Source organism: Melanerpes formicivorus, unplaced genomic scaffold (assembly GCF_026170545.1).
Source record: "Melanerpes formicivorus ecotype bairdi unplaced genomic scaffold, bMelFor1.0.p_v2 SCAF_9, whole genome shotgun sequence".
Taxonomy (NCBI): domain Eukaryota; kingdom Metazoa; phylum Chordata; class Aves; order Piciformes; family Picidae; genus Melanerpes; species Melanerpes formicivorus.
The window spans coordinates 15,763,459-15,782,669 of record NW_027142361.1 but is presented as its reverse complement, the minus strand read 5'-3'; the positions used below and the strand labels follow the sequence as shown (position 1 = coordinate 15,782,669).

Here is a 19,211-nt window from a genome sequence, read left to right as displayed (position 1 = left end):
AGGCAGCGACCATAGAGGAGCCTCACCCCGTACATAAACCATAAATAAATTGTCTGCATCAAATATTTAGCTAGGTAATCCAGAATCAAACCCAAACAATATCTGTAGGTCAGAGCCCCAAAAATTGAGAAAAACAGACACTCCAAAATCCAAAACACCTTCATGTTTGCTAGTCCGGCTCGAGCAAGCAATAAATCAAGCTAATTATCCTCAAGCCCCACGTTGGGCGCAAAAAAAAATATATGTTGTGGGTTTGAGAGGAAGGCCCAGCCTTCTTCCCTCCCACAAAGAGAAAAGGGAAAAAAAAAATAACCACAGCTAGCCACAGCCGGAGGAGCAAAAGGAATGCTATATTTACAAGCAGTTTTAGGGAATGCAGGGTATATATATACACAATTTACAGTATTTACAATATATACACAGAAATATACAGCAAAGTAATACAGGAACGAAATTCCCCCCCCCCCCCCCCTTTCTGGAGGAGGGTTCCCCCCCTGTACCCCCCTTTTTCCCCAAAGAGGGTTAGAAAGAGAGAAAAAGAGCAATTATTAGTAGAAGCAGTTATAAATTAGTAGGCCACGCTTATCTGTACAAGGTCAGTCTGGCAGAGAGCCTAGAAGTGGACAAGCTGGAAAGGGAGGGAAGAGCGAACTGAGGAAAGTCTCAGCAGCACTCAAAACTTAAAGTTGCATTCTACCAATCTACCAATGAAATTCATTTAGACCTGTCTTTTGTTTACAAAACATTCAGCCACAGTGCTCCAGCACTGTCCCTTCCTTAAAGGCACAGCCTCAAACGGTCACATGGATGATAGGTTGGACGCGATGATCTCGAAGGTGTCTTCCAACCTGGTCTATTCTATTCTATTCTATGATGCAGCTGAGGGAACTGCGGTTCTTCAGCCTGGAGAAAAGGAGCATCGGGGGAGACCTTCTGGTTCTCTACAGCTCACTGAAAGGAGGTCAGAGTGAGGTGGGGGTTGGTCTCTTCTCCCAAGGAACAAGCTAATAGGACACTGCCTCAGTTTGCACCAGGCGAAGTTTAGTTTGGAACTGAGGAACAATTTCTTCGTGGAAAGGGTTGTCAAGGCCTGGAACAGGCTGCCCAGGGCAGTGGCGTAGTCTCCATTCCTGGAGGGATTGAAAAGACGTGGAGATATGGTGCTGACGGACGTGGTTTCATGGTGGGCTTAGCAGTGCTGTGTTAATGACTGGACTCAGTGATCTTAAGGCCTCTTCCAACCAAAATGTTTCAATGACTCTGTAATTTCCCACTATTTCAGCTCCTTCTTCCCTCCCTCTTTCCTTCTTCCTTATGAAATTAGGCACCCATTAAGACACTTAACTCCCCTTCTTCTCCCCTTGAAGCAGCTCTGCCACCATGCCAGGTATGCAGCACAAACCTCCCAACACACAGCTCTGTCCTTAATGGGTGGTTTCCTCCTGCATGCAGAAGGGCTGGTGTGGTTTTAATGCCCAAGTCTGATCACTGCTGTGAAATATTAATTAATCTGGCCACTACTAAAGCTTTGTGTGTGTGCTGTGGTGTCAGAGTGCTAGACTTGGCCAAGCGGTGAAGTGTAAATCGTGGAGGGCTGAATCCATCACCGGTGTAAGCTGGCTGCGGGGTTGATTTATGTCCCACTGCTCCCCATGCAGCTGGTGGGGCTAGGTTTGGTGCCTGCATCCCTCGATCTGCTGGCATTTGGAATGAGGGAGATTGGAGGGAGAGTGTTTAGGCAAATGCAGGTTGGATTCAGACATGGTACCAGCATGGATCTAGCCTCAAGCATCTGGGCGGTCTCAACACAGGTGTGGAGCCACTTCACCCTGAGTATCTCCCTTGCTATCTGCCCCAGTATCTGCCCCAGTATCTTCTGTGTCTTCCCTGGTGTGCCCTGGCTGCATTGGTGGAAGCGAGACGAGCAGCACATGGAGGAGTGCCGGGGGAAGCTGCAAATTTAATTGCTGAGCTAAAAGGCTTTGTGCCGATGGCTCCAAGAGAGCATTTCTCTCTCCGGCATGCTCCTGTCCATCCCACTCAGCCACATGAGAAATGCCTCCTGGCAGCAGCAGCCGCCTTGGCTCACCAGTCCCCAGCATCTCTGCTCTCCTTTTGCTGTCAACGCCTCACTATTTCGCTGTCCCTTAGTGCCTATGTCAAGAGGCACAGCTCCCCATGAGCAGTGCTGGCTTGTGCTGTCCTTGGAAGTTTGGGTCTTCTGCAGCATCTCTGCTCACAGATGAGCTGTCAGGTTTTAGAACAACTCCTTTGCAGATGCTGACTCTTACTGAGGGATGCTTGGATAAGCAGTGATTAAGGAGCAGCTGTGGCTGTGCAGCCCAAACTGTTCAGAAAGGTCAGGAATTATTAATTAACATCAGGACATTGCTCCGAGTTAGCTGCCAGGACAAGCTGGATTTGGCCACCTCCCCAGTTCTTCCTCCCCCTCTGAAGGTGATAGAGGACTAATGGAGTCATAAATGGTTGGGAAAAGACTTTAAGATCATTGAGTCCAACCATTATCTAACTCTGTCAACCCTGGTGCTAAACCATGTCCCTCAGCACTGCAAATATGTGTCTTTTAAACATCTCCAGAGATGGTGATTCAACCACCTCCCTGGGTAGCCTGTTGCAGTGTTTGATAATCCTTTTAGTGAAGAAGTTTCTTCTAATATCCAACCTAGACCTTCCCTGATGATCCTTTCATCCTATCACTTGTTATTAGGGAGAAGAGACTGACACCCATCTCACTCCAACCTCCTTTCAGGAAGTTGTTGAGAGCAAGAAGGTCTCCCCTGAGCCTCCTTTTCTCCAGAAGAAGCCACCCCAGTTCACTCAGCTGCTCCTCAGAAGATTTGTTCTCCAGACCATTCACCAGCTTTGTTGCCGTTCTCTGGACACATTCCAGCCCCTCAATGTCCTTCTTGTAATGAGGGCCCCAAAACCGAACCCAGTGTTTGAGGTGCAGCCTCACCAGTGCTGAGTACAGGAGGACAATCACTTCCCTGATCCTGCTGGTCACACTATTCCTGATCCAAGCCAGGATGCTGTTGGCCTTCTTGGCCACCTGGGCACCCTCTGGCTCATCTTCAGCTGGCTGTCAACCAACACCCCCAGGTCTTTCTCTGCTGAACATCTTTCCAGCCACAATGCAACAAGCCAGTGCCACTTGTCTTTTCATAGCTGCTCTTTTCCAACAGCCCTTCTTTGCACTGAGCTGCTCAATCCAGCTGTTCTCTCAGTTTGGAGGCTGCTGTTGTATCCCCCTGCCAGGGCTGTCCTCACTCCATTCCCAGCTCAGCACACTCAAGGAGGGCGTTGGGCCACAGTTTTAATCGGTGCCCAGTGTGTTTGGCTCTCTTAAACACGATTAGAGAGAGATTTACTGGCTTGCTTTACAGCTCTGCCTGCCCACAGGGTCATGCTGATTTACATCGACATCTGCCCTGCCTCTGGAGGGGTGCAAATGGGAGCTGGCTGGTGCAGAAGCTGGATTTTTAGGTGTAGATTTTCCTGTGTGTTAAATCAGTGGCAGAAGCTCAGGAGCACCTGAGCAAGCCTTTCCCTTAGGAGAGCTCACAACCATGCTTATGGCTGCAGGCTTTCCTCTGGGAATGGCTTTTGGGGAGGAGGGGCTCTGTGAGCTGTACTCTACAGCTCTTTCAGTGCCAGAGTCTGTCCCTTCTCTCTGCCAACATCACTTGTTTCTGGCCTTCCCTAATAGTTTTCCCCCTTTCCCATGGGCTGGGGTTCCTGACTTCATCCCTCTACCCACCCCTAGGGTGGGTGGAAAATAGGACTAATGTGTCTTGGGGCCAAGCTGGGTATTGCTCAGTGACATTTCTAATGTGGAAGGGAGCAGGGAGGTTTCATCCTTTTCCCTAGGCAGGCTCACCCAGCGGGTGCCAAAGGGCTGAGGGAGCCTGGTATGAAGGAGACTCACATTGGCTGTATAAAAGAGATTGTGCTAAGCAGATTAAGGAAAGGTCTCTGGATTGTTGTGGGACTTGGGGAAAGAGCTACCACAACCTCTGCCTTTGGGCTGGGGGTTTTGTTTGGGGTTAACAGAGTGACCTTCATGGAATATTAAGTTTAATGAGGGGTTTTGCATGATTTAATTAAGATTTACTTGCAATCCATTGGAGTGCCCTTGTTAAATAAATTCCACACCTTAAATTGTATGGCCATAAGGGTTTTCCAGTCATCCTGATTACCAGGACGCCCTTAAAATGGGGAGAGGGGATGAACAAGGAAAGGCTCAAGGTCAGAGCTCTGATGGGAGATTGTGGTGTTGTTCTGAGAGGTGAGCTGAGCCTGGGTCCTGTCCTGCAGCTCAAAAACTCCAATTACAGCTGGTATCAGTGACCCCAGCTCCTGGAAACTCATGCAATGAGTTTATCCCAGAGCCCCAGGGCTCATGGCTGTGTCAGAGCAGCTAAGTGGGGGTGATGCTACCCAGCTGCAGTCAATGAGACTGAAAGGTTGTAATTATCCCAAATTAGATCAACTTTCTCAGAGCAGAACTATCAAAGCAAAGCCTTTTGGCTTGCTTTGCCCCCACCCCAGGGACAGTGCAGATGTGGCCTGCCACAGCCTGAAGAGCTCAGTAAATGCTGCCAGGGTGCCCCAGGCAGGTGTGGAAGTAGGGGACATGTGAATCATAGCTAGAATCAGAATGGTTTAGGTTAGAAAAGACCTTTGAGATCGTTGAGTCCAGCTGTCAGGTCCTGCACTGCCAGGTCATCACTAAACCATGTCCTGGGGGACAAACCAAACCCTGCCCCGAGATGAGGCTATGCCCATCCCACGAGATGGGTCCCCATGGTGGGCTTCAGGCCAGTTTTGCTGGTCTTCAGACAAGTTAACCTTCCAACCATGTCCCATCCAGGGTGTCCTGTCCCTCAAATCATAGTCATAGAATTGCTTTGGTTGAAAGAGACTTATAAGATCATTGAGTCCAACTGTTAACCATCACTGCCAGGTCACCACTAAACCATGTCCCTCGGCACCGTAACTCCATGTCTTTTAGCTCCTCCAGGGATGGGGACTCCACCACTTCCCTGGGCAGCCTGTTTCAGGGCTTGACAACCCTTTACAGGGAAGAAATTATTCCTTATATCCAACCTAAGCCTCCCCTGGCACAACCTGAGGCCTTTTTCCTCTTGTCCTGCTGCTTGTTGCAGGAGTGCAGACCAACCCTTGGGTCACTATGGGAGCTGATGCGGCTCCTTGGCTTCTCACCATATTCCCTCCATAGGGAGGGGGCTCAAGTGACATTTCTCCATGCCTCCATTTACCTCATAATTAAGAAAATCCACGTCCCGGCAGGCTGCCAGCAGGAGGAGAGCATGACGCACTGTGCAGGTCCATGCTGGTGTGTCTGTCGCATCCCTGGATGCTGTTTTGGGGTCAGCTCTGACCTGCGGAGCCTCCCCCCTTGTTAGCCCTGCCCTCAAACGAGCCATAATGCTTCGCCTATGTACGGAATGCGAGAGCTTTGAGCTCAAAGGACCCTGAAAAAAACACCCTTGGCCCCACCCTGCAGGGCTCTCCGAAATGCCCAGCTCCCCCCGGCCACCCCCGCGTCCCCGTTCAGAGCAAAGCCAGCGCCGTTCCCGGCTGCCATCGGAGCCGCCTGGGTGACTCAGCAGCCGCGCTGAAAGCTCCCTTATTTATTTAAACGGCTGCTCCCGCTCGGCTGAGCATCTCCTGCAGCGATGCTGCCGCTGGGCTGGCCCCGCCTGCTGCTTGGCCAGGAGGAGAGAAACACCCGGCGCCCCGAGCCCCCCGGTTTGCCCCGGACACGATGGCTTTGACTACCTGGGCTCTTGGCCCCACACTGCGGATCTGTGCCGACGGCCCTTCTTGCTCCTTGGAGATGCTGCACGTGGCTGGAGCAGGTACCTTCACCCCGCCTGGCGTTTCCCCGGGGTGCCGGGTTGGATCTCATGGGATGGGGGAGCTGCTGTGGCTACTGGTGACCTTCAGCCTTGTGCCAGTCTGGGATGGAGGGTTCTCATGTGGCTGCAGGGTTTTGTTCTTGTGGGGTGGATGCTGCTAGTCAGTGCCTTGCTCTCAGGTTAGGGGCTTGTGGCCCAAGGTTCCTGGGGTCAGTGTAGTGAATGCTAAAGGCAAACCAGTGACTGGGAGAAGAAATCTGAGACCCTTGTTGAGTAATCTAGCTTCTTAGGAGGGCTTTTTTTCCTAGCCCCAGCATCAGGGTTTGGTTCTGGGAGGGTCTGGGGAGTCCCATATAGACCAAACCTAGGGCTTATTTCAGCCCTGGCATCAGGACCACGCTTGGGTTTGTTGCTCCCTGGAGAGCTCTTGGACCAGGGGAAGTAAAACAAGGTGAAATATTCCTCTCTCCTCAAGCTCTGTGTCATTTTTACTCTGCTTAAAAAGGGTTTATGGTCTCCCTCACTGTGCCTGTGTATGTCCATGGTGGGCATCACCAAGAGAAGGAATGGGTTTGGGGAAGGGAAAACGGGGTTTGGGGCAGGAAAGTTTCTCTTGGTTTCATGCAAGCAGAGCAAGAGAGACCCTTTCAGTGCCCTGCTACAGGGAGCTCAGCCCTCTCACTAGAGATCAGAGAGTCTCAATTGGAGGCACTGCTCTGTAGGAAGTCCTGTCCTGCTGATCTGGGGTGGGATCCTTCCTACTGGTAGCTTGATGTGGTAGACTGAGTAGACTGAGTAGCATTCCTGCCTTCCCCGTGTGGACCTGTGGGAATGGTGAGATGCTCCCCGCCTGGGAACTTCTTCGGGTCTGCATCTGGCTCCTGCTGCTGCATTCTTTAGGTGAGGCCTTTAGAACTTCATAGCTCTGCAAGAAGAGGTCGAGTTAGGTGAGGGGGAAGGCATTGCATTTAATTACACTGTTATTATTGATGAGATCCTTGCTGTGTTTGCTCTTCATCTTCATTCATCAGAATGAGGGTGGTGGACTGGGAACACTGCTGGGCTCTTCGCTCTTTCCCAGGGCTAGGAACATGCATTAGCGATGAAAATACTCTGAGGTCTCATTTGTGGAGGTGAGATAATTACTGAGGAAGCTGCAGGAGGTGGAGGGGACCTGGCTTCTTGGCTAATGGGATGGCTTACAGGGAAAATTGTGAGGAGAGCTCCTGCCCAAACGCCGGCAGAGATGTGTGACCCAACATGCAGCCAAGGGGAATTCATTGCGAGGATCCAGGAGCTCGTCAGACACTCTTTTGGATGAGTGGCAAAGGAGGATTTATTAAGAGACCAGATTAAAGGTGCTTTGGAAAAGAGAGCAAAATCAATTGAAGGGGGCTGAGAAGGAGAGCAGCAGAGCTGAGACTTGGAAATTAAATGTTGGATACAGGGAAAGTAGCAGCAATAGGGTGGACAGCAGGACCAGGGCAGGGGTTGTCCGCCTTTATTCGGCACCAGTGAGGCTGCACCTGGAATCTTGGGTTCCCTTCAGGCCAAGAAGGACATTGGAGTGCTGAAGCATCTCCAGAGAAGTGCAACAAACCTGGTGAAAGGTCTGGAGCACAAGTGTTGCGAGGAGCAGCTGAGGGAACTGGTGTTGTTCAGCCTGGAGAAAAGGAGGCTTAGTGGAGACCTTCTCTCTCTACAACTCTCTCAGATTGGGCTTGATGATCTCCAAGGTCTTTTCCAACCTTATTGATACTATGAGTTTGTGAACTCACTGAAAGGAAGTGGGAATGAGATGGAGGTCAATCTCTTCTCTTAAGGAACAAACAACAGGACAAGAGGAAATGGTCTCAAGTTATACCAGGGGAGGTTTAGAATAGAATAGAATAGAATAGAATAGACCAGACCAGGTTGGAAGAGACCTTCAAGATCATCACGTCCAACCTATCACCCAACACCACCCAATCAACTAAACCATGCAACCAAGCACCCTGTCAAGTCTCCTCCTGAACACCTCCAGGGATGGTGACTCCACCACCTCCCCGGGCAGCCCATTCCAATGAGCAATCACTCTCTCTGTGTAAAACTTCCTCCTGACCTCCAGCCTGAACCTCCCCTGGCGCAGCCTGAGACTGTGTCCTCTTGTTCTGGTGCTGGCTGCCTGGGAGAAGAGACCAACCTCTGCCTGTCTACAACCTCCCTTCAGGTAGTTGTAGAGAGCAATAAGGTCACCCCTGAGTCTCCTCTTCTCCAGGCTAAGTAGCCCCAGCTCACTCAGTCTCTCCTCATAGGGCTTGTGTTCCAAACCCCACACCAACTTCGTTGCCCTTCTCTGGACTCGTTCCAGCAAGTCAACATCCTTCCTAAACTGAGGGGCCCAGAACTGGACACAGTACTCGAGGTGTGGCCTAACCAGTTGTGGTGGGTGGAAGGGCAAGGCCGAGAAGCCTCCTCCCTTCCCCCTTGTAAAGTAAAGGGGAAAAAAAAATTGAAGGGAAAGGAAAAAAAAACTCGCAAGCTGAATTAGCAAAGCAGTGGAGCTATATTTACAAAGCGATGTAGGGTTTGCAGGGAGATATTTACAAATTTACAATATCTACAATATATACAAAGATATACAACAGAGTAACACAGAAATGAGAGTGAACCCCTCTCGGCAGAGAGGGGGGTTCCCCACCTCCTCTCTCCCCTCTTTCCCCCCTTTCCCCAGATTAGGTTAGAAGAGAGAGAGAGCGAAAGAAAGAAGTTAAAAGCAGTTTTGTGTTAATTGGAAAGGAGTTAATACAGGCCTTATCAGTTTTTCTCTCAAGGTCGGAGCCTTGGCAGAAAGCCCAGCACAGGGACAGAGAGCAGCCGCACCGTAGAAAGGCGGAAGCAAGACTGAAGATAAGGTGCTGGAGAAACTCAGTATAGTCCCAGCTCAGAAAAGTGCTTCCTCCCACTCGTCCAATGAAATTAGTTTAGACTGTTCCTTCCGTTTCCCAACTTCCGTCCACCATATTCCCTTTCTTAAGGGGGCAACGTCAACCGGCCACAGTCCACCCCTTCTAAACAATTTCATTGGTTGTTCATACTGTCCATCCAATCCAAAACGATATTTACAGTTTGTGAGTAAAGTTCATAGTCCATTCCGGCTATGCTCAGATGTAGATGATTCAAAAGTCCAAGAAAATCAGAAAATGAGAAAAATGGAAAACAGTTCATTTCTTCACCGATGAAGCGAAGAAAAGGGAAACAGGGATTCTCAGGGTCTCTTAGTTGACTCAGGGCTCTCAGGGATCTCAGGGTTCGTGCACCATAGATTCCTCATTGATTCTTCCTTTGGACGCGATGTAGCTGTACAGCAGTTCGAAATTAACCTCTTTCAGCTAAAGTTAAATTTCTTTGTGGAATACACTGAATTTCACCATTCTCCTGCATTACCCAATAAGTATGACCCGGACCTTCAGCTGAAACCACCCCTCGGACAGGTTTAGCCTCTCCTGAGGGTGAAAATACCCAAACAGTTTTACCTAACAGGTTCTTTTCTCTAACAACAGGAACTCTATCACCTTCTACTTTCCGTAGCAAATCTGAATGTGCAGGTCCAGCTCGGTTCACTGAACCTCTACTATTTACCAGCCAGGTTGCTTGTGCTAAATGTTTTTCCCAGTTTTTCAAAGATCCACCCCCCATGGCTTTGAGAGTGGTCTTCAACAAACCGTTGTAGCGTTCAATCTTCCCTGAAGCTGGTGCATAGTAGGGAATGTGGAATATCCACTCAATACCGTGCTCTTTTGCCCAGTTCTTTACAAGGTTGTTCTTGAAATGAGTTCCGTTGTCTGACTCGATCCTCTCCGGAGTTCCGTGTCTCCACAGGATCTGTCTCTCCAGACCAAGAATGGTGTTGCGTGCAGTTGCATGTGGAACTGGATAAGTTTCCAACCATCCAGTGTTTGCTTCTACCATAGTAAGCACGTATTGCTTACCAGAACGAGAACGTGGTAGAGTGATGTAGTCAATCTGCCAAGCTTCACCATACTTGTACTTGGACCATCTGTCACCATACCACAAGGGCTTAAGTCGTTTTGCCTGCTTAATAGCAGCACAAATGTCACAGTCATGGATGACTTGTGTGATAGCATCCATGGAAATGTCTATGGATCTGTCACGAGCCCATTGGTATGTTGCATCTCTGCCTTGATGTCCTGACGAATCGTGAGCCCACCGAGCTAAGAATATCTCACCTCGGTGTTTCCAGTCGAGATCAAGATTAGAGTCCATGTCTACTTGAGAAACTCTTGCAGCTAGATCTGCCTGATGGTTGTGTTGCTGTTCCTCAGTAGCTTTGCTCTTAGGAATGTGAGCATTGATGTGTCTCACTTTCACCGGAATTCTCTCGATTCGATCAGCAATGTCCTGCCATAGGTTGGCTGCCCAAATGGGTTTTCCTTTTCTCTGCCAACCACTCTTCTTCCAGTTCTTTAGCCAACCCCATAGAGCATTGGCTACCATCCATGAGTCGGTGTAGAGATAAAGCTTTGGCCATCTCTCACGTTCAGCCACGTCGAGAGCTAGCTGGACAGCTTTTACCTCTGCGAACTGACTGGATTCTCCTTCTCCATCTTTTGCTTCTGCAACTCGGCGTGTTGGACTCCACACTGCAGACTTCCACCTTCGCTTGTTTCCAACAAGACGACAGGAACCGTCTGTGAACAAAGCATACTTCTTTTCATCATCAGAAAGGTCATTGTAAGGAGGAGCTTCCTCAGCACGGGTTACTTTCTCCTCTGGAGGTTTAGCACAGTTGATACCTTCAGGCCAACTTGAGATCACCTCCACTAGACCAGGTCTTTCAAGATTTCCCATTCGAGCTCTCTGTGTTATCAGAGCCATCCACTTAGACCACGTTGAGTCTGTGGCATGATGTGGTGTGGATCCTTTGCCTTTGAACATCCAATTCAAAACTGGTAATCTGGGAGCTAAGAGAAGTTGTGATTCAGTTCCAATCACTTCAGAAGATGCTTTTACTCCTTCATAGGCAGCTAAAATTTCTTTCTCTGTTGGAGTATAATTAGCCTCTGAACCTCTGTAACCTCGACTCCAGAAACCAAGAGGTCGTCCACGTGTCTCACCTGGAGCTTTTTGCCACAAGCACCAGGTTGGACCATTGTCACTTGCAGCCGTGTACAAAATGTTCTTAATGTCTGGACCATCTCGGACAGGTCCCAGACCCATTGCTTGAACCACCTCTTGCTTTATCTGGTCAAAGGCTGCTTGTTGTTCAGGTCCCCAGTGGAAATGGTTTCTCTTTCGAGTCACATCATACAGAGGTTTCACAATCTGACTGTATCCAGGAATGTGTAGTCTCCAAAATCCCACTATTCCTAAGAAACGTAGGGTCTCTTGCTTGTTGGTGGGACTTGCCATGGTGGAGACTCTATTTACCACATCCACTGGAATGTGTCGGCGTCCATCCTGCCACTTCACTCCCAGAAACTGAATTTCTGTGGTAGGTCCTTTCACCTTGTCTCGCTTGATGGCAAAACCTGCATTCAGAAGAATGTCAATGATTTTGTTACCTTTCTTGAAGACTTCCTCAGCAGTTTTGCCCCAGACGATGATATCATCGATGAACTGGATGTGTTCTGGAGCACCTCCTTTCTCCAGAGCATCGTGGATCACCGCATGACAGATGCTTGAGCTGTGGATCCAGCCCATTGGCAATCTGTTGAAAGTGTACTGGATTCCTCTCCAGGTGAAAGCAAACTGAGGCCTGCATTCCTCTGCTATGGGAATAGAGAAAAATGCATTAGCAATGTCTATGGTAGCATACCATTTGGCCTCTTTGGATTCCAGCTCATACTGTAGCTCCATCATGTCTGGTACTGCTGCACTCATAGGTGGTTTTACTTCATTTAGGGCTCGGTAGTCTACCGTCAGACGCCAGTCTCCATTCTGCTTCCGCACAGGCCACACTGGACTGTTGAAAGGTGAATGAGTTTTGGTGACGACTTTCTGACTCTCCAACTGACGAATCAGATTCTGAATGGGCAACAAAGAGTCACGGTTGGGTCTGTATTGTCTGTGATGCACAGTCTGAGAAGCAACCGGCAATTTAATGTCCTGTATCTTATGTTGTCCCACAACTGCAGATTCATCAGAAAGTTCAGGTCTGGCAGACAGCTTCAATTTTTGTCCATCAATTTCTATAGAAGCTACTCCAAAAGCCCATTTGTAACCTCTAGGGTCCTTGAAACGCCCTTCTCTCAGAAAATCAATTCCCAAAATACAAGGTGCGTCAGGTCCGGTCACAACTGTATGCTTCCTCCATTGTTTACCAGTCAAACTTATATTAACTTCTACCTTACTTAACTCTTGAGATCCACCAGTGACTCCCAGAATAGTTATAGACTCTGATCCTTGATAATTTGATGGTATTATGGTGCACTGAGCTCCTGTGTCAACCAAGGCCCTGTACTTCCGAAATTGTGAAGTGCCAGGCCACTGGATGTACACATCCCAATATATTCTATTATCTCTGTTATCCCTCTCCTCCCCCTGGCGGGAGGCAGGGCACCCCTAGTTATGGGGAACATGCGCACATGTGCATTGCACATATTGTGCAGGGTTATAACTTTGCATGTTATAACTGGAGCCACTGTTGGAGCCATAAGAGTCGTTCTGGGGAACTGTGGAAGTAACAGCTACCCTTCTGGTATTGCTACCTCGAGTTCTGCCACTTTGCAATTCCCTCAGTCTCCTGAAAAGATTAGCAGTTGGTTGGCCATCCCAGCAGTTCATGTTCTCACCAAACTGATCACGCAGAGTTATCCAAATAGTTCTACGTGATTGCCTTGGTGGTCTGTTTTGGAATGACCTGTTTTGGAATGTCCTGTTTTGGAATGACCTCCTTGGAGGACGTGTATTCCTTACAGATGAAACTTGTACCCACCTGGAGGAAGAATTGAAATTATCCCTCTGTGCCAATTGGTATATGGAATCTTTCAGATCCTTCATGCAATTCTCAATTTTTCCAGACAGAGTTTCAATGGCTGAAACCAAAGAACCACGTGTCATGCTATCCTCCAATTGTCTCATTTGATCACTGAATTGGCCAACCGTAGGAGAAGCTCCACCATAACTTCTTGACACAATTCTGCTTGCCAGAATGTTTGCATAATTAGAAGGAGCAAGCTTGATGATCTTTTTAGCAAGACCAATACCCACAGGAATGTCATCAGGATTCAGAGTTTCATGTTCACCATAGAGTAGCTCTCTAACAGCAAATTCTCTCAAGCGCTTAATTCCCTCATCTATGGTAGTCCAGGGTTTAGGATTCCATGGAAGATCATCTCGGGAAGGGTATCTCAGGGCAACCGCTATTAAAAGGCGTATCCACAGATTAACCTTACCGAGAGCTTCGCCTAGATGTCTATCTATTCCATTGTCCCTTGAGAGAGTTCCTAACTGAGCTGCTGACTTGTCTCCAACTGTTAGAGCTGAAGCACCTGTATCATAACACCTACTAAGCCAAGCTAGAACTGGCTCCTTATCTGCCCTGGTGAAATCTTTACGGACATTTCGCAATTCCTCCCGTGGTGACGAACAGTCCGTAATATCATCTTCATCTTCATCTCCCTGAATTCTTTGCCCATAAAATCCTGCTGTCATTCTCCTAAGGATCTCTTTAAGCTGAGAACCACCTTTGCCAGCTGCTTTCCTAGCTTCATCTCTATCCTGCTTTGATCTCACTAGGTTAGCTAGATCTTTAAAACAAACCTTCTCTTCCTCCTGAGCAGGATCTTTTAGAGTAGAGGGCCCCTCACCAGGATCAGTCTCCTCCTCTTCTTCTCCATCTTTGGCCTTTCCAGCTCTAGTCTTTAAAGGAGCCACCTTAACTGGAGCTGTGTTTGAATTTACAGCCACCTTAATAGAAGCTGACAGGTCCTGAGATAAATCAGCTGCTGGGGCAGTGACTTCCGGTCCCAACGAGGGATTGGGTGGACGTGACGTTGCTCCGTTAATGGCCGATGGAGAAGAAGAAGGAGAAGGAGTAGGAGAAGGAGTAGGTGCCATGTTGATACCAGCCGATGCCCTTGGCTGCTTGCCAGAATCAGCAGAAAAGTCATTTAGAGCTGCTTTACCAATTAACTTTTTAGCCTTCTTTTTGACTGACACGGATTCTCCACAGTCCTCGTCACTAGATGACTCTGGGACTGATCTAGAGCCACGGCGTTTCCTTTTTGATCTAGTTTTAATAACAAAACAAGCTCTGGATATCTTTCTCTCTCGCCGCAGAGAGAACAGTAAATATGCAATTACCATCACCAGCAACAGATTTATACACATCACATAAATCACCTTTGGATCCCAGGCATCACCTAAAGTTACTGTCTCCTCAGGCGGAATCTTAAAACTCTTTATCTCAATTGGGAGAGTGGTGGAGGTAACATTCCTGTATCTCACTGGCCATAAGATATTAATACATTTTCCATACCATAATTTAACTCTATACATAACCTACATATAAATTGTCCGCACCAAATATTTACCCAGGTAATCCAAAATCAAACCCAAACAATACCTGTAAACCAGAGCCCCAAAAATTGAAAAGAATAATCGCTCCACAAACCACAATACCTTCATGTTTGCTAATTCAGCTAGAAAACACTAAATCAATCAAATAATAAATTAAACTAATTATCTGCCGCACGTTGGGTACGCCAATAAAAAAAAAATGTGGTGGGTGGAAGGGCAAGGCCGAGAAGCCTCCTCCCTTCCCCCTTGTAAAGTAAAGGGGAAAAAAAAATTGAAGGGAAAGGAAAAAAAAACTCGCAAGCTGAATTAGCAAAGCAGTGGAGCTATATTTACAAAGCGATGTAGGGTTTGCAGGGAGATATTTACAAATTTACAATATCTACAATATATACAAAGATATACAACAGAGTAACACAGAAATGAGAGTGAACCCCTCTCGGCAGAGAGGGGGGTTCCCCACCTCCTCTCTCCCCTCTTTCCCCCCTTTCCCCAGATTAGGTTAGAAGAGAGAGAGAGCGAAAGAAAGAAGTTAAAAGCAGTTTTGTGTTAATTGGAAAGGAGTTAATACAGGCCTTATCAGTTTTTCTCTCAAGGTCGGAGCCTTGGCAGAAAGCCCAGCACAGGGACAGAGAGCAGCCGCACCGTAGAAAGGCGGAAGCAAGACTGAAGATAAGGTGCTGGAGAAACTCAGTATAGTCCCAGCTCAGAAAAGTGCTTCCTCCCACTCGTCCAATGAAATTAGTTTAGACTATTCCTTCCGTTTCCCAACTTCCGTCCACCATATTCCCTTTCTTAAGGGGGCAACGTCAACCGGCCACACCAGTGCAGTGTACAGGGGCAGAATGACCTCCCTGCTCCTGCTGGCCACACTGTTCTTAATGCAGGCCAGGATGCCATTGGCCTTCCTGGCTGCCTGGGCACACTGCAGGCTCATGTTCAGCCTGCCATCGACCAGTACCCCCAGGTCCCTCTCTGCCTGGCTGCTCTCCAGCCACTCTGACCCCAGCCTGTAGCAGTGCATGGGGTTGTTGTGGCCGATGTGCAGAACCTGGCACTTGGATGTGTTAAATCTCATGCCGTTGGATTCTGCCCATCTGTCCAGCCTGTCGAGGTCCCTCTGCAGAGCCTCTCTACCCTCCAGCAGATCAACTCCTGCCCCCAGCTTGGTGTCGTCAGCAAATTTACTGATGATGGACTCAATGCCCTCATCCAGATCATCAATAAAGATGTTAAAGAGCACTGGACCCAGCACTGATCCCTGGGCGACTCCACTACTGACTGGCCACCAGCTGGATGTGGCACCATTTACCACCACTCTCTGGGCTCGGCCCTCCAGCCAGTTCCTAACCCATCGCAGTGTGCTCCCATCTAAGCCATGGGCTAACAGGTTGGCCATGGGTTTGCTGTGGGGGACAGTGTCAAAGGCCTTGCTGAAGTCCAGGTAGACTACATCCACAGGCCTCCCCACATCCACCAGATGGGTCACCTGATCGTAGAAGGAGATCAGGTTGGTCAGGCAGGACCTGCCCTTCCTAAATCCATGCTGGCTGGGCCTGATCCCTTGGCCATCCTCTAAGTGCTGTGTGATTGCACTCAAGATGACCTGTTCCATAAGCTTGCCTGGCACTGAGGTCAGGCTGACAGGCCTATAATTCCCTGGCTCATCCAACTGGCCCTTCTTGTGGATGGGCACCATGTTGGCCAGCTTCCAGTCCTCTGGGACCTCTCCAGTGAGCCAGGACTGCTGAAAAATGATGGAGAGTGGCTTGGCCAGCTCATCTGCCAGCTCTCTCAGCACCCTAGGATGGATCCCATCTGGTCCCATGGACTTGTGGGGATCCAAGTGGCTGAGCAGATCACCAACTACCCCATTCAGAAACAGAGGAAAACTCTGCAGCTCCCTGGCTCCTTCTGCCAGCTCTGCAGGCCAGCTGTCAGGAAGACGTTCTGCCCTTCTAGTAAAAACTGGGGCAAATAAGGTGTTAAGCAACTCTGCCTTTTCCTCATCCTTTGTTACAATGTTCCCCTCCGTGTCCACAAAGGAGTGGAGGTTGTCCTTGCCCTTCCTCTTGATATTAATATATTTATAGAAGGACTTTTTGTTGTCCTTCACGGCAGAGGCCAGTCTAAGCTCCAAATGTGCTTTTGCCACCCTAATTTTCTTCCTACAAGACCTAGCAACATCCTTAAACTTTTCATGGGTTGCCTCACCTTTCTTCCAAAGATGATACACCCTCTTTTTTTCCCTTAGTTCTATTAAAAGTTCATTACCCATCCAGGCTGGCTGTCTGCCCCGGCAGCTCATCTTCCGGCACATTGGCACAGCCTGTGCCTGCGCCTTCAACAGTTCTTCCTGGAAGTAGGCCCAGCTCTCCTGGACCCCTAAACACCCTCCGACCACCACATCACCCACCAGCCCTTCCCTATTGGTGAAGAGGAGGTCAAGCATAGCCTTAACTCTGGTAGGCTCTCACAGCACCTGGGATAAGAAGCTGTCCTCCATGCATTCTAAGAACCTCCTAGATTGCCTCCTCTCTGCTGTGTTAAGATCCCAGCAGCTATCAGGCAGGTTGAAGTCACCCATGAGAACAAGGTCAGGCGATCTTCACAGTATCACAGTATCACAATATCACTTAGGTTGGAAAGGACCTCGAGGATCATCGAGTCCAACCTGACACCACAGACCCCATGACTAGACCATGGCACCAAGTGCCACGTCCAATCTCCCCTTGAACGCCTCCAGGGTCGATGACTCAACCACCTCCCTGGGCAACCCATTCCAATGCCGAATGACTCGCTCGGTGAAGAACTTCCTCCTCACCTCGAGTCTGAACCTCCCCTGGCGCAGCTTGAGACTGTGTCCCCTTGTTCTGGTGCTGGTTGCCTGGGAGAAGAGGCCAACTCCCTCCTGGCTACAACCACCCTTCAGGTAGTTGTAGAGGGCAATAAGGTCACCCCTGAGCCTCCTCTTCTCCAGGCTAAACAATCCCAGCTCCCTCAGCCTCTCCTCATAGGGCTTGTGTTCAAGGCCTCTCACCAGCCTTGTTGCCCTTCTCTGGACACGCTCAAGTGTCTCAATGTCCTTCTTAAACTGAGGAGCCCAGAACTGGACACAGTACTCAAGGTGCGGCCTAACCAGAGCAGAGTACAGGGGCACTATGACCTCCCTGCTCCTGCTGGCCACACTATTCCTAATGCAGGCCAGAATGCTATTGGCCCTCCTGGGCACCTGAGCACACTGCTGGCTCATATTCAGGTGGCTGTCGATCAGTACCCCCAGGTCCCTCTCTGTCTGGGAGCTCTCCAGCCACTCCGACCCCAGCCTATAGCTCTGCATGGGATTGCCGTAGCCAAAGTGCAGCACTCGGCACTTGGACTTGTTGAAAGCCATCCCATTGGACTCTGCCCATCTTTCCAGTCGGTCGAGGTCCCTCTGCAGAGCCTTTCTACCCTCTAATTGACTAACATCTGCCCCTAACTTTGTGTCATCTGCAAACTTGCTGATGACTGACTCTACCCCTTCATCCAGATCATCAACGAATATGTTGAAGAGGACAGGGCCCAGCACTGATCCCTGGGGGACACCACTGGTGACTGGCCTCCAGCTGGATGCGGCACCGTTCACGACCACTCTCTGGGCCCGGCCCTCCAGCCAGTTCCTAACCCAGCACAGAGTGTAGTGGTCCAAGCCACGGGCTGACAGCTTAGTCAGCAGTTTGCTGTGGGGGACGGTGTCAAAGGCCTTGCTGAAGTCTAGGTAGACCACATCCACAGGCCTCCCCACATCCACCAGATGGGTCACCTGATCATAGAAAGAGATCAGGTTGGAGAGGCAGGATCTGCCCTTCCTGAATCCATGTTGGCTGGACCTGAGCCCTTGGCCATCCTTCAGGTGCGCAGTTATTGCTGCCAGGATAATCTGCTCCATCACTTTCCCTGGCACTGAGGTCAGGCTGACTGGCCTGTAGTTTCCAGGTTCCTCCATCCGACCCTTCTTGTGGATGGGGACCACGTTGGCCAGTTTCCAGTCATCTGGGACCTCACCTGTGAGCCAGGACTGGAGGAAAATGATGGAGAGTGGCCTAGCTAGCACATCCGCCAGCTCTCTCAGCACCCTAGGATGGATCAAGGTCAATCCTTGGCCGAAAGCCCAGAACAGAGAGAGCTGCTGCTTGGCGGAGGAGTGGAAGAAAGACTGAAGATAAAAGTGCCGGAATGCCCAGGATACCCTCCTGCACTCCCATTTCAGAAGGTGCTTCCTCCCACTCTACCAATGAAATTAGTTTAGATCCTTCTTTTCGTTTACCAACTTCCGTCCGCCATATTCCCTTTCTTAAGGGGACAGTCTCAAATGGTCACACCCAGTAACACCATGCTCCCAGGGAAAAATGCATTGTGCTGGAGAGGAGGGATCCTGGCACGGAAAGCCTTTGGAGCAGTGCTGGGGAGGGTAATGTGTCCAGAAATCCCTTTTTCCCCTGGAGGTGATCCTGCTCTGGCAGGGGGGTTGGACTAGATGATATTTTGAGGTCACTTCCAACCCCTAATGTTCTGTGATTCTTTCTTAACATAAACTCTGTAGATGGCCAGGAGGCAGGACAGAGCTGGTACAGCTTTTTGTAGGAGCATATATGACAGTGGAGGGGCCTACAGATGCTGAACTCACTTGTGCTCCAGCTATTCCCATGCTTGATGCTTGAGAGCTCACCTCGACCCCAGACTGCAGATGGAGGGATCCCTGCCTGCAGTGGAGGGTGTGCTGTGGCCTTGAGGAACAGGATCTGG

At 49.4% G+C, this 19,211-nt stretch overlaps 1 protein-coding gene across 5 annotated transcripts in view; it reads left to right on the top strand.

The window, feature by feature from the left end:
- EFR3B (EFR3 homolog B) overlaps window positions 1–19,211 on the top strand; it is an 89,978-nt gene that overhangs the window by 20,125 nt on the left and 50,642 nt on the right. For 2 of the 5 annotated variants that reach the window (XM_068143148.1, XM_068143145.1), the window contains exon 1: window positions 5,558–5,903. The exons of 2 other annotated variants lie outside the window; for them this stretch is intronic. In XM_068143148.1, coding sequence (XP_067999249.1) covers window positions 5,810–5,903 — 94 coding nt within the window. In that variant the 5' untranslated portion in view covers window positions 5,558–5,809. Of the gene's footprint in view, window positions 1–5,557; window positions 5,904–19,211 lie in introns of those variants that run through there. One more of the 5 variants, XM_068143146.1, reaches the window with a different exon arrangement.